This window comes from Carcharodon carcharias, chromosome 31, assembly GCF_017639515.1.
Source record: "Carcharodon carcharias isolate sCarCar2 chromosome 31, sCarCar2.pri, whole genome shotgun sequence".
NCBI lineage: Eukaryota > Metazoa > Chordata > Chondrichthyes > Lamniformes > Lamnidae > Carcharodon > Carcharodon carcharias.
In genome coordinates, this window is record NC_054497.1 from 12,638,578 (window position 1) to 12,664,071 (window position 25,494).

The 25,494-nt window shown below is 45.8% G+C and overlaps 2 protein-coding genes and 1 long non-coding RNA gene across 12 annotated transcripts in view; 1 reads left to right on the forward strand and 2 right to left on the reverse strand.

Moving 5' to 3' along the window:
- Positions 1-7,806, reverse strand: part of LOC121271744 (synembryn-A-like) — a 35,203-nt gene extending 27,397 nt beyond the window's left edge. For 2 of the 3 annotated variants that reach the window (XM_041177958.1, XM_041177957.1), the window contains exon 1: positions 7,579-7,805. In XM_041177958.1, coding sequence (XP_041033892.1) covers positions 7,579-7,662 — 84 coding nt within the window. In that variant the 5' untranslated portion in view covers positions 7,663-7,805. Of the gene's footprint in view, positions 1-7,578 lie in introns of all 3 variants that reach the window. The other variant, XM_041177959.1, reaches the window with a different exon arrangement.
- LOC121271745 (interferon regulatory factor 5-like) overlaps positions 1-25,494 on the forward strand; it is a 60,295-nt gene that overhangs the window by 8,489 nt on the left and 26,312 nt on the right. The gene's annotated exons all lie outside the window — the stretch shown is intronic.
- LOC121271746 lies at positions 19,469-23,522 on the reverse strand. The gene is made up of 3 exons (XR_005941754.1): positions 23,384-23,522; positions 20,393-20,482; positions 19,469-19,535 (listed from the first exon to the last, which is right to left on the reverse strand). It is a non-coding gene; the product is annotated as an uncharacterized LOC121271746 (long non-coding RNA).

A 25,494-nucleotide genomic window follows, 5' to 3' on the forward strand; every position in this document is an offset into this window, starting at 1 on the left:
ATCTCCTCATGCAGGTCATCATTGGAATGGAATCCCTTGAGGATGGGTCTCTGCTTAGGCTCAACTTCACCCAGGACCCTGGGAGACTCGCAGCCTCCACCCCTGCATCTGTGAAAGTGTTGGACTTGGGCTGGTGCCTAAGTGCCATCTTGTCTCCACAGCGGTCTAAACATGTGTTACCCACTGGTCTGCAAGCAGCTTGGCTCATCTATGCTCCAGCCCATGTATCTGTGTTCCTGCCTGGGCTGGGGAACTGGGTGTTCAGGTGTGAACCTCCCTGAGCGGATATCTGCAGCTGGGAGTTGGTTGAGCGCTGGATATTATTAAGTTCTTAAGGGTGAATGCATGAACTGAGACATTTCAGACTGTCCGTCGTCTAAATTAACACCATCCGCTTAACGGTAAACAGATTACAATTCACAGCAACTAAGTCGAATCTAATCACCTGGGTTAATGCGTTCCAGGCTAATGGAATGAGAAAGGTTTGCTCATTATACAGAACGAGTGATACCACAAAGGGGAGAGTCGTAGGAACAGGAGCAGGAGAGGACCGCTTAACCCTCAAGCCTCCACCACCGCCATTCAATGAGATCAAGGCTGATCTTCAATCTAACTCCATATAGCCACATTTTCCCATATCCCTTAATATCATTGGTTAACAAAAACCTATCAATCTCAGGTTTAAAATGAACAATTAATCAACTTGAGTACTGCTGAAAAATGCCATTTTGTTGAAGCTTTTTGTCTTGCACTCATCAGGCCAACTGCAAGAATACCAATGTGAGGGGAAGCAACAACTGTATACTCAGAAAAGGGTGCTGACTGGTGGCACGTGGACTCTGATTGGTGGAAGTGTTGCCATGGAGAATGAACTAGTTAATGGTGACTGACTGTTAACTGCCAAGCATAGCTTGAAATTTTAAACCAGGCAGCTTGACTCTGATTAGTCAAGGCATTGCCCCGAGGAATGAACCGGCGAATGGCTGTCACTTACTTTGTTCAGCTGAAACAGGCGCAATGTGTGTACATGTTCTTTCTGTCTGCAAAGAACAGGGCCCTGTGTATTAATAGATGTAGCTTCCAGTATCTGATGTGAGCTTGACTGACAATCTTAACTTGGTTGTCAGCGTAATACTTAGCACAATGAGGATTATTTAGCAAATGTTGTCCAATTATGGTATCGCATCTAATCTTTTGACATTGTGTTTTGCGTTTTGCAGGCACGGGCTGGTTGGGTGTGTTCTGTACCCTGCCCGTTGTGAACAGTGGAAGGGACTTGCTGTGTGATACGATCTGCCAGTCTTCGGGATGTGTGGCTTCCAATCAGAGTCTACTTGCCAACCAATCAGCACTCTCTTCTCATACAGTGTACAGTTGTTGCTTCCCCTGACATTGGTATGCTTGCGATTGTCCTGATGAGTGCAAGACAAAAAGCCTTTTTTCAGCAACGCTCAAGTTCTGTGCTACCAAACGACAATGAATGGAAGAGAATTTCAAACTCTGACACTCCTGAATGACCTGGCTCTAATATTTTGACTGATGCTCCTGAGTCCTAAACTCCCTGACCAGCAGAAATATTTATCCAATCTGTTCCCCTTAATACCTGGAAAACTTTGATTAAATTCCCCCTTAGCTCTCTGTGTTCCACAATATTCAACCCTGATATGTGTCATTGCCTCATAACTTAACCCTTCACACCCAGGTATCATTCTGGTAAACCTACAGTGAACTTTTTTTAAGAATTGTACCTGCGATCGATAAACAAAACGCAAACTCATAACTTAGCTGTGGCTCTGTGGGTGGCACTCTCACCTCTGAGTCAGACAGTTGTGGATCCAAGTCCCACTCCAGAGATTTGAACCCCATAATCGAGGCCTGCACTCTCAGTGCCAGTTCTGAGGGAGTGCTGCACTGTTGGAGGTGCCTCCTTTCAGATGAGATGTTAAACAGAGGCCCCGCCCGCCCTCAAGGAAGGTCCTATTGTTCTGTTTGAAGAAGAGCCGAAGAGTTTTCTCCATTGTCCCAGTTGATATTCTTTCCTCCATCAATTAATCACTGGGACAGATGATCAGGTCATTATCGCATTGCTGTTTGTGGCAGCTTGCTGTGCACATACTGGCTGTCATGTTTCCTACAGTACAACAGCAACTACACTTCAAAAGTATTTAATTGGTTGCAAAGCGCTGTATGGAGCCCAGAAGCCATGAAAGGTGCTATATAAATGCAAGTTCTTTCCTTTGGCCTTGCTGCCTCCTGATGGGCTTATGTTTTCTGGGGTTCAGAGGAATGTGCGAAGTGTATAAATTTCTTAGACAGGGTTGATGCTACACTGCTGTTTCCCCTGGCTGGAGAGTGTGGGACTAAGGGTCATAGGCCAGGATTTTCCAATCCCTTTGTGAGGCAGTGTCCCGGCCAGAAACCCGTTGACCTGTGGCAGGTCTGGAAGATCGCGGCGGCCGGAGGACTCGGAAAAACCCGCCCACAGTCTCAGGATAAGGGGTTGGCCATTTCGGACTAAGATGAAGAGAAATTTCTTCGCTCAGACGGAATAATTAACAACAACAGCATTGCATTTATGTGGCACTTTTAACATAAGGAAACATCCCAAAGCGCTTTGGCAGGAGCACTATAAAACAAAGCGTGGCACTGAGATATTAGGTCAGACGAACAAAAGCTTGATAAAGTGGTAAAGTTTTTAAAAAGTATCTTGAAAGGAGGAAAACGAGCTAGAGATGTGGAGAGGTGTAGGGAAAGAAGGAAGTGCTTGGGGGGCCTGGGCAACTGAAAGCATGGCCACCAGTGGTAGAGCAATGATAATTGGGAATGCGCAGATATCTTGGAGGCTTGTGGAGTTGGAGATGGTTACAGAGTTAGGGAGGGGCGAGGCCATGGAAGGATTTTAATCCCTGAGAGCTGTGGGTGCGTAGTTATTTAGTATAGTCAAGACTGAGGTCGATGGACTTTTTTTGCACACTAATTCAAGGGATATGGGGCTTGGGGCTGGAAGGTAAAAGTCAAGGTGAAAGATCTCCTGTGATCTCACTGAATGGGAGAGCAGCTTGAGAGGCAGTAAGGCCTGCTCCTGCGCCTATTTCTTATGTTGTTATAATGAATAAGCTAATGGAAAAGATACTAAAAAAGCTGTGGGCATGTGCAGCGTGTTCGTTGCTATAGTAACACCTACTGGATGAGGTCTGCAAGGCACCTGAAAAGTCACCAGCCGCCAATGCTGTAAGGGCTGCTGGACCCTCTGTTGGGCACCTTCCCGAGAGTAATGGCTGACTTGGGAACTCAATCTGGGCACTTCCTACACGGACACAATGGGCAGGGTTTTCCGCACCCATCCACTGCCACGATCTTCCGCTCCCGCCACAAGTCAATGGGCTTCTGGCTGGGGCACCGCCTCACCTGCGGTGAGTCCCTCCCACAATGGGGCCGGAAAATCCCAGCTAATATCTCACCAGGCAGCAAGGGGGGTCTGGAGGAAGTGTGGGCAGATTGAGGGCTATCCCATGAAAGGAGGGTGGGCGGTAAATTGGACTAACTTGAGCAGGCCTTCCTTGTCCCTCCCCTCTGAGAATTCAGCAAATCTCCAGTCTCAACAAAGAGGAGCGCGGAGGCTCGGCCAGGGTATTCTAATTCTCTACATGCTCCACACCGAGATGGGATTTCCTCGAGCACTCTCGGCCCTAATTGGAGCTATTGGGCCTGGGTCTAGAGTGGATGAAGGTCTTTGTTGAAAAACGAGAGTGTCAGTCTCCAGTTTCCTCTTCCCACAGAGTTAGAGCCTTGGAGACCCCACTATTTAAAAAAGAAAGGAGAGAGAAAATGGGGAACATGTTAGGGGACAGTCTCAGAATAAGGGGCAGACCATTTAGGACTGAGATGAGGAGGAATTGCTTCACTCAGGGTGGTGAATCTTCGGAATTCTCTACCCCAGAGGGCTGTGAATGTTCAGTTGTTGAGTATGTTCAAGCCTGAGATTGATAGATTTCTACATATTAAAAACATCGAGGGATACAGGGATAGTGCAGGAAATTGTTGTTAAAGTAGAAAATCAGCCATGATTTCATTGACTGGCAAAGTGGGCTTGAAGGGCTGAATGGCCTACTGCTCCTATTTCTTATGAGACCATGTGCAAAGTTTATAACCTGGTTTTCAAATCCTGGTTCTCATGAACATGCAGATGTCCCAAGTTAATGTTATCCATTACGCATGGAGAAGTGGTAATGTCACTGGGCTTGTAATCTAGAGGCCCAGGCTAATGCTCTGGGGACATGGGTTCAAATCCCACCACGGCAGCTGGTGGAATTTAAATTCAATTAATAAATAATATAAAGCTAGTCTCAGTAATGGTGAGCACGAAACTATCATTGTTAAAAAACCCATCTGGTTCACTAATGCCCTTTGGGGAAGGAAATCTGCCATCCTTACCTGGTCTGGCCTACATGTGACTCCAAACCCACAGCAATGTGGTTGACTCTTAACCGCCCTCTGAAATGGCCCAGCAAGCCACTCAGTTCAAGGGCAACAAAAGCTGGCCTTGCCAGTGATGCCCACATCCCATTAAAGAATAAAGAAAAAAAATGTATTACCGTGTGTCACTCACAGATCTGGCAGTAATAAGCCACATTGATTTGAAGAATTCTGAAATCAGAGCAAAGTACTAAGCCCAGCCCTCCATAAAACTCCTTTGGGATTCAAATGGCAGGTGTGAGTAGGAAATTAGCAGATTGGACCAGGCTGCTTATGCTTTCCAGGGGAATTTGAAGAGATTCCAGGGGAGAGAGACTATATGGTCCGTGTGCCTTTATTTTGGATATTCAGAGCTATTAGAATGCAAGAATTAGAAGGAGTAGGCCATTCGGCCCCTCGAGCCTGCTCCGTCATTCATAGAAACCAGGAGTAGGCCATTTGGCCCCTCAAGCCATTATGATCATGGCTGATCATCCAACTCAAAAGCCTGCTCCCACTTTCTCCTCATATCCCTTGATCCCTTTCGCTCCAAGAACTATATCTAACTCCTTGAAAACATACAAGGTTTTGACCTCAACTACTTTCTGTAGTAGCGAATTCCACAGGCTCACCACTCTCTGGGTGAAGAAATTTCTCCTCATCTCAGTTCTAAATGGTCTACCACGTATCCTCAGACTGTGACCCCTGGTTCTGAACTCCCACACCATCGGGAACATCCTTCCTGCAGCTACCCTGACTAGTCCTGTTAGAATTTTATAGGTTTCAATGGGATCCCCCCTCCTTCTTCTGAACTCCAGCGAATATAATCCTAACCAACTCAATCTCTCCTCATATGTCAGTCCCGCCATCCCAGGAATCAGTCTGGTAAACCTTCGCTGCACTCCCTCTGTAGCAAGAACATCCTTCCTCAAATAAGGACCAAATCTGCACGCAATATTCCAGGTGTGGTCTCACCAAGGCCCTGTATAAGATTAGAGCTGATCTGATTGTGGCCTCAACTCCACTTTCCTGTCTCTCCTCATAACTCTTGCCGATCAAAAACCTAACTCAGCCTTGAATATGACCCAGCCTCCACTGCTCTCTGGGGAAGAGAATTCCACAGATTAACAAGCCCCTGAGAGAATAAAAATTCTCCTCATCTCTGTCTTAAATGGGAGGTTTCATTTTTAATATTAATAATTAAAAACAGAAAATGCTGGAAAAACTCAGCAGGCTTGGCAGCATCTGTGGAGAGAGAAACAGAGTTAACGTTTCAAGTGCATATGACCTTTTTCAGCAATAAAACACCGGATGAAACAGCTCTGTTTCTCTCTCCACAGATGCTGCCAGACCTGCTGAGCTTTTCCAGCATTTTCTTTTTAAAAATTCATTTATGGGATGTGGCTGTCGCTGGCTGGGCCCAGCATTTATTGCCCTTGAGAAGGTGGTGGTGAGCTGCCTTCTTAAACCACTGCAGTCCATGTGGTGTAGGTACACCCCAGTGCTGTTAGGGAGGGAGTTCCAGGATTTTGACCCGGCGACAGTGAAGGAACCGCCGATATATTTCCAAGTCAGGATGGTGAGTGGCTTGGAGGGGAATTTCCAGCTGGTGGTGTTCCCGTGTGTCTGCTGCTTTTGGTCCTTCTAAATGGAGGTGGTTGTGGGTTTGGAAGGTGCTGTCTAAGGAGCCTTGGTGAGTTCCTGTTTTATTTCAAACTTCCAGCATCCGCAGTATTTTGTTTTTATTTTCGCTTTGACCTGATTTTTAAACTGTGCTCAATAGTCTATCGCCAGCGAAGTAGGGATACGTTTGATTGACCGTTTCGAAACGGTAACCCATTCAAAGTACCAAAGTGTGGAAGGACCACCGACGTTATTTACCAAGTTGTTAACATGCTGTGCAAGCCACGATATGAATGTAAATATTTGTTCCAGCCCTGGCGATTCAGGCTGCAGGTTACTGTCACCCATTATTACCCTTACTGATGCCATATCGCTCAGCGTCCTCCTGTAACATGGCTCATGGTACAGCTTCCATCGGAGGGTTAATTTGGCCAGGGAGCTTTTGCAGACTGGAGTGTGCTTAGGGTGTCAGTCGTGAGCGCCCAGCGCCTCTGTAACAGTGACCTGTATGCATGTTAATGCCCTGATTCACCCCCCCCACCCAGGTCCACCAGCTCATGGTCCGTCACCCCTTTCTTGCAACTCCCGCCCCGCCACAGAGGGTCAGTACCCTTGCAAATAAACGCAGTTAGACCTGTTAAGACCTCCCGCGGACCCCAGCAAAAACATTCGCAGTTAGCAATTCGACCGACAGCATCTATTTGGCAAGTCAGCCGCCAACGCTGCCAAAGCAGAGCCGATTTAACACCCCCGAGCTCGATTCGCGTTGCACAATATTAAAAATAAACAGAAGCACTTTTGAGGGATTTCTATGGATTCCAGGGAGTTAAAAATGAAGAACGCTGACAGTTCGCACAATGCAGCAAAAATGAGGGGGGTGGGGGGGGGGGGGGGGGGGCGAAGCGGAAGCGATTTTGCCTCTCCTGCTGTTTGATGTATTTACATCAGTGATCCCAAAAATAGAATTACCTGGAAAAACTCAGCAGGTCTGGCAGCATCGGCGGAGAAGAAAAGAGTTGACGTTTCGAGGACTCGAAACGTCAACTCTTTTCTTCTCCGCCGATGCTGCCAGACCTGCTGAGTTTTTCCAGGTAATTCTGTTTTTGTTTTGGATTTTCAGCATCCGCAGTTTTTTTGTTTTTATCCCAAAAATAGGTCATTGCGTGGCATTCCCAGCTGTGTTATCCAGCTGAGGGAACCAGCATCTGAGCCACGATTTGAGAATCGGTTTGTGTTTGGGAATCGGGTGGAAATTGCAATGAGTCTTGCACGTCGCAAACATTGGTGGGGTTGGGGTTTTGGCGCCTGGCTTGTGAAACTGCACTGACCATTTTCAAGCTGTGTTGCTAGAAGCCTCGTTTATGCGGAACGGTCACCAGCTGGGTTAGGCTCTCTCTTTTTGGGTGGGAGGTGTGGGTGGGTGAGGCACAGATTTCTAGCAACTACAGACAATTCAGAAAATGTGATGCTCTCTCTCTCTTTCTGACACAGACACCTCACCTCTTTGTTGAATTCTAGCAACGCTTTCTGTACCACTTCCTGGTCACCAGTTTGCAGGAGGTCAATTAACACGTCTAGTTCCATCGTCAACGGTAGAAGCAGACTGAGAGCTTTATGCCCTCGCTTCAGAATCCCTCCAGCTTTTCCTGATCCTTGGATTTGGGAGGTTCAGATGGGAGAAAAGTGCCCTCTCTTCCTCTCTCTCTCTCTGTGACATACAGTGACATCACAGAAATGGGAGGGGAGAAACCATCTTATCTCTAAAAGCACCGACTCTCTCCCTCATATATCCTGTGTGTGTGTGTGTGCGAAAATTGAATACCTATTATCCCTCTGAGGCCCTCAAATTCAGTTTTGAAAATGTTGGAGAAGATTTCCAAAATTGTGCTTCGTTCAGTGCTTGGTCTTGTATGTTAATCGTATATTAATTGTGTTTACGAACATACGACTTAGGAGCAGGAGTAGGCGGCTCGGCCCCTCAAACTTGCTCCACCAATCAACAAGATCATGGCTGATCTGATTGTGGCCTCCACTCCACATTCCCGCCTACTCCCTGATAACCTTCCACTCCCTTGTTAGTCGTGAATTTGTTTACCTCCGCCTAAAATATATTCATTGCCCCTGTCTTCACTGTTCTCTGGAGCAGAGAGCTTCACTGACTCCTGACCCTCTGAGGGAAAAGCTTTTTCTCATCTCCGACTTAAGTGGGAGACCTCTTGTTTTTAAACAGTGTCCCCTAGTTCTAGTCTCTCCCACAGGGGGAATTAGGTTTAATTAGAAGTGCTGGGCATTAACTGCGGTTTCACTCGAGCACATATAAAGAGATGCTTATTGAAACTTGGTGAGGATTGTCAGTGGGGATTGGGTTAGGAGGTGTATGCTTGTAATGTTTAACTCTGCAAATAAATGCAAGACTGAGTATAGATGGCTCCAGTACCATACTTCACCAACTGGCTTTCTGGATTAAAATATTATAAATGGGGACTTTCAACCTTCCAATTATTTTAAGAATACATATAAGAAATAGGAGCAGGTGTAGGCCATTCAGCCCCTCGAGCCTGTTTCAACGTTCAGTAGATCATGGCTGATCTTCTACCTCAATGCCACTTTCCCGCTTGATCCCCACATCCCTGGACTCCCTGGGAGTCGAAACATCTATTGATCCCAGTCTTGACTGAGCTTCCACGATTTTCTGGTGTAGAGAGTTCCAAAGATTCACAAACTTCTGAGTGAAGGAATTTCTCCTCATCTCAGCCCTAGATGGCTGATCCCTTAACCTGAGACTATGTCCCTTAGTTCTAGACCCACCAGCCAGGGGAAACAACCACACAGCATCACCCTGTCAAGCCCTCCCAGAATTTTTTTACGTTTCAATGAGATCACCTCTCATTCTTCTAAACTCCAGTAGTTGCATCAATCACATGCATATTCATACACTCACACAGACACACACACACACATACACATGTACACACAGGCAATAGTTTATGTATGGCCCCCCCATGTGCAGGTCTGTAGGCAAATCAGACTCATAATTGCCTGTGGATTCAGGAGGAAAGGGGGAGTGTGGATTCCTTGAGGTAGAACCAGACGTGAGAGACTTGGGAAAGATGGGATGATGTTCAGTAATGTTGGGAAGTTAAGGGAAACGAATTGGAATTTTTTCTAATTCTGAAAGGGTAACTGGTGCTCGTGAAAGCTGGTGTCAAGAGGAACTTGTTTGAGGCAGTGATACCAGGAAAGTTCACATATTTTGGACACGTGATGTAAACAGGAGGGGAGTGTCTGGGAAAAGAGGTAACACGAGGTAAAACACCTAGAAAACATGCACAAGGAAGACCCAAGGTGACATGGATGGATAATATCAGAACGTGGACTGGGCTCTCTATGAGACAGGTAGTGAGGGCTGCAGAGAACATAAATCAGTGGAGAGAGACTGTTCATAGTGCGGCCAACTTTTGGAGCGAGGAAGGATGTGAAACAAAAAAGCAACTGGGGTAAATAATGAAGGCTTGTTTTCACTGGATTTGCAACAAGCAAGCAGACGCTTCAGATTCATCATAGAAGAGAAGATTAGGAGAATGCATTAGATTATAAGAATATACAATCAATTACCACAAGTGGGATTAGAACAAGATAATCACCATTTGAGGGTTAAATACAGACTACGTGGGGTAGAGTAGAGAAACGGGGAGTCCTCATGCAGCACAGAAAGAGGCCATTCAGCCCTATTGCTTGTGCGGCTGAAATAATTATGTCCAAAATTGGACAGTTAAAGATAATGGCGATGCAAGGGAGAGAACCTTGGACCTCCTGCCCACAAAGCATATCCTGTAACACGGAACTATATCCACAATACAGGCAGTGTCCTGACCAACGTTCAGGCAAAGAGGTAAGTCTTAAGGAACATCTTAAAGGAGGAAGGTGAGGTGGAGAGGGCTAAGGAGGAAATTCCAAATCTTGGCGCCTAAACAGCTGAAGGCACAGCCGCCAATGGTTAAGCGATTAAAATTGGGGGATGCTCAAGAGGCCAGAATTGGAGGAGCGCAGAGATGGTGGAGGGTTGTGGAGTTGGAGGAGGTTACAGAGATAGGGAGGGGTGAGGATGTGGAGGGACTGGAATACAAGGGTGAGAATTTTAAAATTATGATGTTGCTTAAGCAACAGCTTTGGCTATGATACGTTATCAGACACGTACTGTCACACATGTGTGTCACAGCACTGTCACCTCACTCCTGCTTGTGTCTATAAATTACAGCAAAGTGGGTCTCTGGTATTATACTGGGTTTTAGTCATCGTCACTAAAAATCCACCAAATTCTCATAATCCTTCAGTGCATGATACAGATAAACACACAAGAAACAAATAAATATACACTCGAATCAGGCAGGGAAAGAACATGTTATTGAAGATATAACAGAAAATACATACATATGCTTCTTGCTACACTATCCAAGGACATTGCCATGGTGATTAAAAAGACCTAATTTAAAGGGACAGTCCACAGTTTATAGATTGGTTGATATCTTCATTATAGAATTAACAATGGGTGAGAAATGGGGGTGGGGGTGAAGGGGTTGAGGGAATATTTTCTCCGTGTTTGACAAATATTAAAACTGTAGATGCATCTATGAAGAATGAGTTTACAAATTCTCTGCAATTTAATGGGCTGAGTACCAGGGGTATGGGAGGCCAGGGGGAGAAGGTGCAAGCTGCCATGTCCACTAGGTGTGCCATCTTGGCTTGGCACCCAGGAGAGAGCAGTAAGACACACCCCATGGCCAGCTGGGCAGTGTGCGTTCCCTGGAAGTAGAGATCTCAAGTCTGCTCCATGCACACCCATCAGGGTGGTGGGATCTCCACGGAGATATAGTCACCAGTATCACCACCGACATCTCTGGAGGGGGAGGTCACCACCCTGATCAGTTTGAATTGGAATATTTCAAAGAATACAGCAAAGGGAGGCCATTTGGCCCCTCAATCCCATGCTGGCTCTTTGAAAGAGCAATCCAATTAGTCCACTGCTCTTCCCCTGTGGCCCTGCAACTAATTTTTCCCTTCAATTATTTATCCAATTTCCTCTTGAAAGTTAATATTGAATCTGCTTCCACCGCCCTTTCAGGCAGCGCCTCCAGAGCACAGCAACTCACTGTGTAAAAAACAAAATCCACCTCATCTCCCCTTTTGTTCTTTAGCCAATGATAAACTGTATCCTCCGGTTACCGACCCTCCTGCCACTGGAAGTTGTTTCTCCTTATGTCAAAACCTCTTTCTGTCTCACACTTTTTAATAAAGGATTTGAGTAGGGTAACAGAACCAATATCGTCTCCTGGGTCCCCAATCCCTTCCATTTCCAGATGGTGTGTTTCATCTTCCCGTCCTCCCCTCTTTTTGTTTTTCCTGCAGCCACTGGATCAAGCTGGACCACGGGGCAAAGATATCGGCACCTCTGCAAACCACGCCCCCGCCCTCCCCCCACCCCCATGGCCATCCATCACAGTTAGCATGAGCTGGCTATTTGACCACATAAGGCATCGCAGCAGAGCTGAGTCCTGCCCTCGGCGACCAATGAGTGCTTTCCAGCAAGGCGGGCTGGTTGAGAACAGGCTGTCATTTGCACCCCCATAAACCCCCCTCCCCAACCACCCAGCTCAGTGCCATTGAGGCTAATTCTGGTGCAATCACCAATCTCGGCATCAATGGGGACACTGAATCTTTAGCGTTCCGCCGAGTAGAGTTTTTAGGGAACAAATCCAGGGCAACCTTGGCTTGCAGGGCCGTCGGGAGAGGGTGTGGGCTGAAGTAATTGAATTTAATTGATCGGCACCCATACCCTGTGAAATAAGATGGAGGTGTGGTGATGTAAAAATGTTTTGAATTGCTCTGTGAATCGTCTCTATAAGCAGAGCAGGAAGGAGGAGACTGAAAACTTCGAAGAATTTAATCTAAAGATCCTACGGATTTCATTTCTCTCAAGGCACAAGTCATTAACAGAATAAGGAGGGTTCATATACATCAGGGACTCCAGTACAGTGGTCCCAATCCTGCCCACAACATGTGAATCCACTTCCGTGTTTTACAAGAGGTTGGGGTTGTGTTGTAAAGGTTATTGAGGGGTGGAACTTGGGGTAAGAGGTCGCCCTCACTAAGGTGAGATCCGTCAGCCTCTTCCTTCGGTTGGCGATCCGCTGTCCCGTGCCTTTGAAGAAAAACACAAAGAAATTATCAAAACATGCAGGTAGGAACATTAGGAACAAGGGGGAGGCCATTCAGCCCCTCAAGCCTGTTCCAGTATTCAGTCAAATCATGGCTGATCTTTACCTGAACTCCATTTTATCTGCCACCCTTACCCAATAAAATCTATCCATCTCAGTCTTAAAAACGCCAATTGACCCCCATCATTCACAGCTTTTTGGGGAAGACAATTCCAGATTTTCAATATCCTTTGTGTGAAAAAGTGTTTCTTGAGTTCATGTCTGGACAGCTTGTTCTGGATTTCCGGAGCAGGGAGCAACAGTTTCTTTGTGTGGCCATTACTGAGTGGATAACTCCAAAGCCCAGACCATCCCTTTCCCCATATCCACCAGCCATTTACACGTAAATGCTCAAGCATTTTGTACGAGTGAGCTATTCGACAATGCATCTAAGCACAAGCCTGTCTCCTGTTCCAGCTGAGCAATTAACTGGTTAACGGCTAGGAGTGAGATACTCCTGACTCCCCAAAGCCGGTCTGCCATCTACAAGGCACAATTAAGTCAGGAGTGCTATGGATTACTCCCCACTTGCCTGGATGAGTGCAGCTCCAACAAAACTCAAGAAGGTCAACACCATCCAGGACAAAGCAGCCCCGCTTGATTGGCACCCCATCCACCTCCTTAAACATTCATCCCTCCACCACCGACGCACAGTAGCAGCAGTGTGTACCATCTACAAGATACACTGCAGGGATTCACCAAGGCTCCTTCAACAGCACTTTTCAACCCTCCAACCACTACCATCTAGAAGGACAAGGGCAGTAGACACATGGGAACCCCACCACCTGGAAGTTCCCCTCCAAGTCACTCACCATCCTGACTTGGAAATATATCGCCGTTCCTTCACTGTCGCTGGGTCAAAATCCTGGAACTCACTCCCTAACAGCACTGTGGGTGTACCTACACCACATGGACTGCAGCGGTTCAAGAAGGCAGCTCAGCACCACCTTCTCAAGAGCAATTAGGGATGGACAATAAATGCTGGCCCAGCCAGCACTGCCCATATCTCATGGATGAATAAGTAAACAAGATAGAACTTTGGCTGAATTTTCCTCCCCTCTCTACCCCATGGCTTTGAGACCAATTGTAGAATCCGTGTGTTGACATCCAGTTTGACTCATGTCAGGACAACTCCTGCTTTTCTCATGGGATCTTTTACTTCTACCTGAGACAGCAGTCAATAGGTAGCAGCACCCCCCAGTACACAACACCCCTCAGTACACAGCACCACTCAGCATACAGCACCCCTCAGCATGCAGCACCCATCAGTACGCAGCACCCCTCAGTACGCAGCACCACTCAGTACACAGCACCGCTCAGCATGCAGTACCCCTCAATACACAGCACCTCTCAGTACACAGCACCACTCAGCATGCAGAACCCCTCAGTACACAACAACACTCAGTACACAGCACCCCTCAGTAAGCAGCATCCCTCAGTACGCAACACCCCTCGGTACACAGCACCCCTTAGTACACAGCACCCTTCAGTATTGCACTGGGAGCATCAGCCTGGATCACAACCTGAACCCATGACCCTCTGGCTCCGAGGTGAGCACTGGCCTACACTGCCACAAAAGCCTAAAGGCTCAAGGATTAAGATTACCCAACGCATTTCACATGAGGTCCAGAGAGAAGAGACCTTTCAGCTTTCAGTCTGGATTGGATTTGAAGCAGAGTTGGAGCAGTGTCCAGCTAACCGCACTACAGGCTCCTTCCCTCTTTAAGTTTGCTAAAGGGCAATAAATCTTTATGACAAGAAATTATAGAGCAGCTGGAAATACCTGATTATTGAAAGCCCATTGTGGTCAGGAAGGTTTGTAATTGCTGGTTTATTATCAGTTGACGGATGGTCTCACATGTCTGGTGATCTATTGAAGCTGCGGCAGGCACATGAGAATCATTGGAGAAAATTCTGAAAACAAGACAAAAGATAATAATCAGGCTAGGTGGATTGGGCTGGGCCGGATAAGGAACATAGGAACAGGAGAGGGTTAGTCAGCCCCTCGAGTCTATTCTGCCATTCAATAAGATCATGACTGAACATAAGAAATAGGAGAGGAGTAGGCCATTCAGCCCCTTGAGCCTGCCCTGCCATTCAATAAGATCATGACTGATCTGATGTGGCCTTACCTCCACTATCCTGTCAGCTCCCCCATAACCCTCAACTCACAATCAAAAATCTGACTAGTTCAGCCTTGAATATATTCAATGACCCAGCCTTCACTGCTCGCTGGGGAAGAGAATTCCAAATACTAATGACCCTTTGAGAGAAGGAATTCCCCGATCTCCATTTTAAATGGGAGACCCCTTATTTTGAAACTTTATCCCCTACTTCTAGATTCCACCAAAAGGGGGAAATGTCTTAATTCTATATACCCGGTTCCGTAACCTTTAGTACCTTTTCCAAATAAAAATCTATTCATCTCAGTCTTGAAATCTACAGTTGACCCCCCAGCCTCAACAGCTTTTTAAGGGGATCACTGGTAGCCTTCCACCTATGTAAAATGTTGGATGTTTTGTGGGAGAGAGTTCCAGGTTTCTGCTCTGCTTTGTGTGAAGCAGTGCTTTCTGCAATCACCCCCTGAACTGTAATGAAATACTTCACGTTTTGACTGACAAACCAGCTCCCACTTGTTGCCTCAAACCTCTCTTCAACCCAACCATTTCTCTCTTGACTTTCTCAGTGCCACCGTGGTCAGTGCTCGCTTGAAATGCCCTCGCTTCTTTCTCCTAAGTTTCCGATCCCCCTTTCGTATCTTCGCTGTGTTAAAATGGAGCCTCATCGCACTATCTCCTACGTCGCTAACTTCATCTCCCATCTTCAATCTAACAGCGGTCTCTAGAATTCCGAAAGGTTCCACAGAGGGCGGGATTTTCTGGTCCTGCCAGTAGCGGGTATCATCGCGGGCCAGACAGGAAAATTTGGAGAGCGGCCTTTCGTGCCAATCTGCAAATTTTCCTGTCCCGCCCACGACGATGCCTGCCGTTGTCAAGACCAAAAAATCCTGGTGAGAGAGAAAGTGTTTCCACTTGTGGGGAAGAGCATAACTAGAGGCCGTCAATACAAAATGCTCGCCTACAAATCTAATCGGGAACTCAGGAGGAACTTCTTTACCCAGAGAGTGGTGAGAGTGTGGCATCGCGCCCCCCTCCCAGCATAGGGAGTAATTGGGGTGAATAGTGTTGATCCATTTAAGGAGAAGTCGGATAAACACATGAGGGAGAAGGGAACAGAGGCTTAGGGTGATAGGATTAGATGAAGAAAGACGGGAGGATGTTTAAATGCAACATGAACTAGTTGGGCCAAATGGCCTATTTCTGAGCTAAATGTTGTAGTTCTGTGTAATGATCTCCCCCTCCAAAATAGTCATTAAACATCCCTCGACTTTCTGATTTGACTCAACTTCTTCCTTACCGTTTGCACCCTTGGCAGTCTCTTGCACTGTGAACTTTGACCTTCAGCTCAGTTTCCCAAAGATATTAATTATCCTGAAAAGAAAAGCTGGCTTCCGCAGTGGCTGGTTAAACCGGGGTCCATCGTTTGATTAAAACTGAATAAACCTAACTTTAACACCATCTAACTCTGGTGAAAGACCAGCTTAACATTCATCCTGCCTTCACCTATATAGTTGTTTAGTAACTGGTCTGGGCTCGAGGGGGCAGGGGAAGAAGCAGAGAAGTAAAGTAAGAATTAATGTTGCAACTTGAAACTGACGAATTCCGTTTAAAGCACGATTGCTGTGTCCATGGACAGGCTTCTCCACTCCCGCCAGTGGTGGGCATCCTTGTGGATGGGGTGGGAAAATTTGGAGAGCATCCGAATTCCAGCCCATGTGTTAACCAATGTGTGCACAGCAAAGTCTCGTAAACAGCATTTGAGGCTAAAGGGCCAGTTCATCGTTTTCTGTTTTAGTGACATTGACGGATAAATATTGACTCAAGACACAGAATCTTAATGGCACAGAAGGAGGCCATTCGGCCCATCATGGCTCTCCAAAGGAGCATTATGACCTAGTGCCATTGCCCTGCCTTTTCCCCGTACCCCTGCACATTGTTTCTTTTCAAGTAATCATCTGATGCCCTCTTGAATGCCTCGGTTGAACCTGCCTCCACCACACTTCCAGGCAGTGATTTCCAGACCTGAAACACTCGCTGTGAGAAAAAGTTTTCTCTCATGTCACCTTTGCCTCTTTTGCAAATCACTTTAAATCTGTGCCCTCTCGTTCTTACACCGGAGGGAACGCGCCTGCCCTTCTTCGAAAGAGTGGTGGTCTCACCCATCCACCTGAAAGGGCAAGTGGGGTGGGTGAGAAAATGAACAAAACATCTTAATCTGAAACCCAATGGCAACGTAAAGATGTTTCCTGACCTCATTGTCCCGTAGTGGCTGTGGAACCATCTCAGGCAGGGCTGCTGACTTAAACTGCGAAGCCTCAGTAACTTGCTCAGCACTGCCGGCACATCCTGGTCCCTCAGAGAGAGTTCATTCTCTTTGCTGAAAAGTAAAACAGGATTAAAGATTTGCATTCATATAGCATCTTTCACAACTTTAGGCGCTCCCAAATCTTTATGTTATGCTTTTGAAGTGTAATCACTGTTGTAATGTGGCAGCCAATTTGTGCAGAGCAAGATCTCACAGAGATCAATGTGATAATAAATAATCGTGTTTCAGTGATGTTGATTGAGGGATAAATACTCGCCATGGACCCTGGAGAGAAGTGACGATCATCCACCAATTAATCTTCTTCAAATAGCCCCATGGAATCTTTTAAATCCCTACCATTGACCAGAAACTGAACTGGATCAGCCATATAAATACTATGGCTACAAGAGCAGGTCAGAGGCTGGGCAGCCTGCGGCGAGTAACTCACCTCCTGACTCCCCAAAGCTTGTCCACCATCTACAAGGCACAAGTCAGGAGTGTGATGGAATATTCCCCACTTGCTTGGATGAGTGCTGCTCCCACAACACTCAAGAAACTTGACACTATCCAGGACAAAGCAGCCCGCTTGATTGGCACCACATCCACAAACATTCACTCCCTCCACCACTGACACACAGTAGCAACAGTGTGTACCATCTACAAGATGCACTGCAGGAATTCACCAAGGCTTCTTAGGCAGAACCTTCCAAACCCACGACTACCATCTAGAAGGAGAAGGGCAGCAGACACATGGGAACACCACCACCTGGAAGTTTCCCTCAAGCCACTCACATTCTGGCTTTGAAATATATCACCATTCCTTCACTGTCGCTGGGTCAAAATCCTGGAACTCCCTCCCTAATAGCACCGTGGGTGTACCTACACCACATGGACTGCAGCGGCTCAAGCAGGAAGCTCACCACCACTTTCTCAAGGGCAATTAGGACTGGGCAATAAATGCTGGTCCAGCCAACGGCACCAACATCCCATTAATGAATTTTTAAAAATCCACCTGAGAGGGCAGATGGGGCCTTCGGTTTAACTCCTTTGGTGCTGCACTGGGAGCTGTCAGTCTAGATTTTCTGTTTGAGAAGCTGGAATGGATTTGAATCCACATCCTTCTGACTCAGACGAGACCATGCTAGGCACTGAGCTGCAGCTGACACCAGACAGTGAAGAATTCTCTACCCTGGAGCCCACACACCAACCAACAAGGAATGGGCTTTGGATTGGCTATAGAGTTTAAAAGTTTACTGTGTGATATTGGCACAGTAGAATGGTATATTCCGAACCTGTTGGTATTAGATTATTTTATCAATTATTTGAGGAAATTCATTGGAAATGAAGTAATGTACTGAGATAGAGGAATTTCATGGATATGTTACACATGGTGGGATCAAGACTTAAGTCAACTTAAGTCCATTTCCAAAAGTTGGGCCAATCTAAGGTCCATTCTTTGGCCTTGAGTGATTTCAGATGGCGTTAGAGGGCAAGGGATGATTGGACTAGGGCCTAAAGATGTAATTCAGTCTCCATTTTAAAGTTCTAAATTCTATTCTTATTTTTATGCATAGTTTTGACTTACTATTAATTCTGATTAAAGAGCAAAATTTACTGTAAAGAAGTAGAAGTTCTCGGCAATACCGTTCAGGAGCTGTGAAAAGCAAAACCAAGGTCCTACAGTGCCGCCACTGGCAGGATGTTATAATTACAGCGTGATGAGTTTACATAGGTAAATGTTTATTAAGTGGACATGGGGATTCATATTGGAAAAACTGGTGTGAATCTGTGATGAGAAGTTTTACAGATAGGGAGTGTGCACATTTTTATTGCTACATATCATCTAGCATTGCCACATATTATGCAATGTTATTGAAGAGCAAGAAATGTGAGAAGGCAATGCCACTTTAATAATGATTTTCCTCTCACCTTCCTTCACGGAGCTGGAGAGCTGAGAGTGAGTCTAGCACATTCTGCAACATGGTGAAGGAACCTGGTTGTGTTGTGTCCTCTATGTCACTAAGATGCCTCTTCGCTTTTCCAGTATTTGAGTTCAAACTAGAATTACAATATGGATAACTTAGAGTAAGGATTAATCCATTGGCTTGTGGTCCTACATTGGTTATAAATCACCTTGGGACTTCCTGAGGTTGTGAAAGGTGCTATATAAATTCAAGTTCTTTCTTTCTGAGTGTTGGGTCTATCAACTTCATGTGCTATAATGCAAGAACTCTTTTATTTGTCACGTTGACTGAAGGAATCACTTGAATGAAAGAACTAACAACATTCCATTTATATAAAGCACTTTTCTGCTTCCCAGGAAGTCCAGTCACTGTTGCCACCTGGGCATACTTGTCAAACAATTTTTACAGAGCAAAATCCCATAAACAGCAACCTCCCTTCACTTAATAGCGTCACGAGGGTCCTTCCATTTCCCAGCCTCAGTTTAATGTCTCACCTGAAGTTCCTCAGGTCTTGATTTTGTGCTCTGTTTTCAGAATTGGATTATGAGCCCATAGCCCTCCTGACCCCCAAGGCTGAAAGTGCTACCCTCCCACTTGAGTCAAGCAGGCACTCCCGGGCTGATGCTAAATGCATTATCAAATTTCCCTCCCTCCCTCCCCAACCCGCCACAACCCCAAACCCCGACACCTACAATTCTGGCGTTCTTACCCTGTTTGTGTTCCTAGAATTGAGTTCAGGAAGTCTTGAGCCACTACAGTTCTCCTCAGTTTACTTAACTCACTGGTGAACAGGCTGTCCGAGTGCCTCTTGTGCCTGTTTTAAAGGAAGGGCGCACCTTTTTAAAACTTCAAGTGACTGGTAACCCTTGCAAACCCGCGTCACAATGTCAAGGGACGGGCACATACCAACAAAGCTGGAAGCAGGAGTACAGTGAACCGCTTGCAGTGCGCACTAATGCAAAACAGATCTAACTAAGCTCTGACAAATGTAGACAAGGGTCGGCTGTGCCTTTTCAATCACATTGGGTTTATAGTTGCTTGGTAGTCTGGAATTTGGCTATTGCTGAAAAAAGGAGACATGCTGTCCAAGCTTTCCATTTTGCACTCATCAGGTGCAAGAATACCAAATTTCCCACCTGTCCTGATGAGTACAAAATGAAAAGCTTCAACAGCATGTCTCTTTTTTTCAGCAATACATGAGATTTAATAGCGGTACTCAAAATGATGAAGGATTTAGAGAGTGCAAATGGGAAAAAAATCTGTTTCCACTGACAAGGGAGTCATAAAGCAGAGGACACTGATTTAAGGTAATGGGCATCAAGTTAAAGGGGGAGTGATGACAGATGTTTTTAAATGCAGCAAGTTGTTGTGATAGGGAATGAGCTGCCTGAAAGCGGCGGTGAGAGCAGGTTCAGTAGTATCTTTCAAAAAAGGAATTAAGTAAAAACTTGAAGCAGGAAATCATGGGGAAAGGGCGTGGGGGAATGAGACTAATTGAGCCAACAAAAATCCAACATAAGCACAATGGACCAAATGGCCTCCTTCTGGGCTGAATGAGAATGAAAACCGCACTTCCCACTCCTCAGAATGGCTTGGCAATCGACAGAGGCATATACAACAGGAGAACAAAACTAATAATGAGAGATTTGCATCTGGGGTGACTCTCCTCACCTGTTTGGAGGCAATGACTGCGTCACTTGCAGAAGGAAGATGACCATGAGGAGAACCTGCATGTTGTCCAAAGATCTGATTGCCATGACTCTGTGAAAGCAAAATTATTTTTAACCTTGTCTTTATCTCAGAGTGAAAGAAGACTTAAGTCAAAGTTCTATTGTCTTTCTGCCCATTCCCTTCCTTCCTCCACAACCTGGTCATTTTTCCCAAGGGTAATTCGACAAAAGACAGCCTTTGGGTCATATTCCTCCTGTTTTATTCACCCTTGGAATGTGTGGCATGGCCACACATTTATTACCCAATTTGTGATTTCCCTGAGAAGGCCCTTGTGGTTCTCCTTGTTTGACACAAGACTGTGCCTTGCCAGGCTGCTTTAGAGGGCAGTTAAGAGTCACGGATAGGCTCAGACCAGGTAAGCACGGAAGATTTTATTCACTGAAGAACCATTGCGGATTGTCGTAAAAACCCATCTGGTTCACTAATATCCTTTAGGAAAGGAAATCTGCCGTCCTTACCTGGTCTGGCCTACATGTGACTCCGGACCCACAGCAATGTGATTGACTCTTAAATGCCCTCTGAACAAGGGCAATTAGGGATGGGCAATAAATGCTGGCCTAGCCAGTGACACCCACATCCCATGAACGAATAAACAGAAGCAAATTAGCTGCTCTTTTTTGACGATGCAACAGCTTCATGGTCACTTTTACTGACACCAATTTTCGATAAAAGTGAATTCAAATTCTCAAACTGGGCGGTTGGATTAGAATGCACTGTCTCATGGCTTCGTTAGCCTAGCTCTTGGCTACCAACTAACATAACCATGAGACTACATGGTTAATTGCCCTTCCAGGATACCAATCCCACCATCTGCCTGTCACTTCTTATATGAAACCACTGCCCTGACTTCACCCACTTTTGAAAGAGCTGATTTATGGCATTGATCAAGTTGGTTTGTCACCATGAGATAGGGTTGCCAACTCTGACAGACATATTTCTGGGGGTTTCATTGCATGGCCTTCCAACTTCAACTGTCATTCCCAGAAGAGGAGCCTTCCCCCCCACCCCCACCTTCACCATCCACATCGTCAATATTTTTATAACTAAGAAACTGAACTATTGAAAAAGAAAAATCACAGAATTCTCTAAAGTCCTGTTGATTTTTCTCCTGGGTTACTCTTCCCAGTGCCCTGGAGATTCGTCTTTTATACCTGGAGACTCCAGGGCCATCCTGGAGGGTTGGCAACCCTACCTTGAGCGTTGAAGTAACAAGATGAGATTTTCTCACCTCAGCATTTCTGGCTCACCCAGCGCCCAACATATCAGGGATCATGCACTGAAGCAGGGAATCCAACTGAAGGGTCTTGTTTTGTATCCAGGATGTGTGTTGGGCTCGAGTGAAAGCCCAGAGCTTCAGTGTATTGGGGTGGATCAGTGGTTAGACAATGCCAAGCCTGGGTTTTGGAAAGCAGAGAGATAAGGAACCCCTCTGTTTCCGAGGTTAGGAGAATGAAGCTGGAGTAGGGGACAGGACATCGGTTTCAGCATGGCGAGGGCGCACAGAGAGTTTAAAATGACAGGGTTTGAAGACAAGGAGCAACAGAGATGAAAATCTAAGGGAGTATTGGCTGTTAAATCAGGGGATTGGAGAAAAACGGGAAGATCTGACAGTGAAAGATTGGAGTGTTCGCGGTGAGAAAAATCTAATGAGGGAGTTGTAATAATAATGTGCAGCAATTGAAGCAGTTAGCATCGATACATTTAAGGGGAAGCTTGATACAAATATTAAGGAGGAAGGAATAGAGGAAAAGAAGGGACAGAGTGCGAGAGGTAATTGGAGTGAAGGGAGGCTGTGGGGAGCCAAAATACAAAAGACTATTGTGCCCAGAGCCCATGTACAATCTACTGTCTGAGTAGACCTACCCACCCATTTAATCTCCCGATAGGGATTTCTACATGAATACTCCCTTAATCCCCCACGACCACAGGGAATGGTTGAGGTGAATAGCGTAGATTCATTTTAGGGGAAGCTGGGTAAACACACAAAGGCAAAAGGAATAGAAGGGTATGCTGACCGTGTGAAATGAAGTAGGGTCGGAGGAGGCTTATGTGGAGCGTAACACTAACATGGACCAGTTGGGCCGAATGGCCTGTTTCTATGCTGTAGACCCAAATCTCTCTAAGACTCCAGACTGTTTACCCACTCTCACACTTCCATTATTTAACTTTGGACTTTTTTTTCCACAGAAAAACACCTTTCCCAAATGTTAATTATCTAAGTATATCACTATCCTTAAAAACCTCCAGTCCCTTTCTCCAGCAGTTATTTATTTTTCTGAAAGAGTTCATGGGCCAGGCTACCACTGAGAGTCCATTCTCCACGTTCACTAAAGTCGTCAGATAAAGATTCCTTCTGATCCCTCTCTGACGTCCCAGACACAGTTATACTTTGGGACAACACCAAATATAGCAGACGTATCTATTACAAAATGGCACAAAATTACCTCGGACATGATCTCACTAGAAATGATCAGGAGTTACAGAGTGCTGAAAATATATTGTGTAGGTACGAATATACAAACATACAGACAAGGAGCAGGAGTTGGCCATTCAGCCCCTCGAGACTGCTCCGCCATTTAATAAGATCGTGGTTGATCAGATAGCAACCTGAAATCTGCATCCTGCCTACCCCTGGTAACCTATCACCCCCTTGCTTACCAAGAATCTATCCACCTCTGCCTTAAAAATATTCAAAGAGGCGTGGCTGGGATCTTTTCCTGCCCTACTCTGTGGCTGACCTGGGGATGTTTGTTGCTGGCAGTACCTAGGATTTGGAGAGTGGGGAGGGGAGGGCAGTGCACAGGTAGAGATTCCACCTAAATAGCAAGCACTGTCGCTGACCACGTACTACAGTAATTATGTACCAGTGTGTCTTCTCCATGCTAGCAACATTGGAGGAAAGAAGATTAGCATCAGATGGCTATTACTTACGGTGTCTGTAGGCCTTTCAGAAGCAGCTATCTGTCCTTCTCTTGTGAACTTGACGACCCAGCTCAAGCCTTTGACTGGCGAGTTCCAAAAATATCACGCTTTATGTACACTCTCAACTTTGAGCTCACGGGATACACCCACTCACTCAATCCTTGTCATGGGCCATTCCCTTGATTAATTTCCATTATTGGTGATCAACATGTTTCTTATCTGGTTCCTGGAAGGTCAAGGATAGATAACCAGAAATGTCACAGGACTTATTCACCAAGGCAAGCCAAGTAAGATGAAAGCATAAAAGCAAAAAACTGCGGATGCTGGAAATCCAAAACAAAAACAAAAATACCTGGAAAAACTCAGCAGGTCTGGCAGCATCTTTGGAGAGGGACACAGTTAACGTTTCAAGTCCGAATGACTCTTCAACAGAACAGGAGTATGGGTTTGGGTAGGATCCATCATTCCTGGGTCTACCTTCCGAATCCACTACACAATCAACATTCAATAAAGAAAGTTGGATAACTTTCTGACAACTGTTATTGGGGCATGTGTTTAAATGCAATTCCCTTTAGCCATATTAGAGTGAGGAAGCGTTTATTAGATGATTAACTACTGCCAGACCTTTCATTTTCGGTAATTAAGTTTTTATTGGTATTGATTTCCAGCATGGAAGATGGAGTGGAAGGTCTCTTCAGGACAGCCTGGCTTGATTAAATGAACCATCTCATCACCATCAATATTCTGCAGTAGTATCGGGTTTTGAGAGTATTGAGACAATCCTGAGATGCACCACTATGCAATGCTGAATGTCACAATGCCTTCTCCTGCGTGACAGTTTAGTACATTCGCTCATCTTTTGGGTGGCCGGTTTCTCACTTTGCATCTCTTCTATTTGGTTTTGGTGCAGAGATATTGGGTAAAGTGGCAGGTGTAGTTTGAAAGTGATCTAGTGTGATGCCCCCCCACACACCCCCGGCCCTCCAATCCCCAGACGCCTTCACCTCACCCTGTGCCCCCAGCACAGGAAAGAGGAGCGGGACGCCAGAACACTGTAAAAACGGGTTATATTAATTCAAGATGCAACTCACCATCGAGTGTTCAAAAAGTGTGATCACTGACAAATTGTTTTCTGGAGTGATCATAGAATGATGCAGCACAGAGAGTGGCCATTTGGCCCACTGTCCCTGTACTGGCTCTTTGAAAGAGCAATCCAACTTCGCCCACTCCTTACTGCTCTTTCGCCATAGACCTGTAAGCATTTTTTTCCCTTCAAGTATTCATCCAATCCTCTTTTGAAAGTTACTATTGAATCTGCTTCCATCACCCTTTCAGGCAGCGCCTTCCAGATCATAATAACTCGCTGTGTTAAAAATTGTCACCTCTGGCCCTTTGCCAATTCCCTTAACCCATGTCCTCTGGTTACCAGCTCTTTCCCCACCCATACAGTCAAATGGTAGAAGATTTAAGATTTTGGGTAAGAGATATAGGGAGGAACATGAGAGGACTTTTACATTGTGAGTTGTAATGAGCTGGAACCTGCTGCCTCCGAGGATGGTGGAAGTGAAGACGATCAATGATTTCAGTGTAGCGGGACTATTAGAATGACTGGATTGCTCCAAAGAGAGAGACACAGCACCAACTAGATGGGCCGAATGGCCTCCTTCTGAAAAGGAATGGCTTCCTTCTCAAATTCCCTTCCATAGCCCTAAATCATAATTGTAAATTGAGCAATAATAAGTGTGTGTGTGTGTGTGTGTGTGTGTGTGCAGCTATGACAAGTTAACCAATGTTACTCTGTGCTAATTCGTGCGGCTGTATCAGCAAGAGATTCTTTGGAAATGGACTTGTGGAAAAATAACCTGGAGGAAGCCCAAATCTAACAGTGGGTTTGTGTCAGGCTAATAATGAAATGATATGGAGCTGGTGTCAAACAGTAGCAGAGACACTCTTGTCAGGAATCCAGCTACTGTTGAACTCAGGAACAAATGGGAGCAGTTAAGTGTTAAGAAGAAGGAACTTGCATTTATATGGTGCCTGTCACACCTCAGGATGTCCCAAAGTGCTTTCTCAGCTAAGGGAGCATCTTTGAAATGTGGTCTCTGGTGTAACTTAGGAAA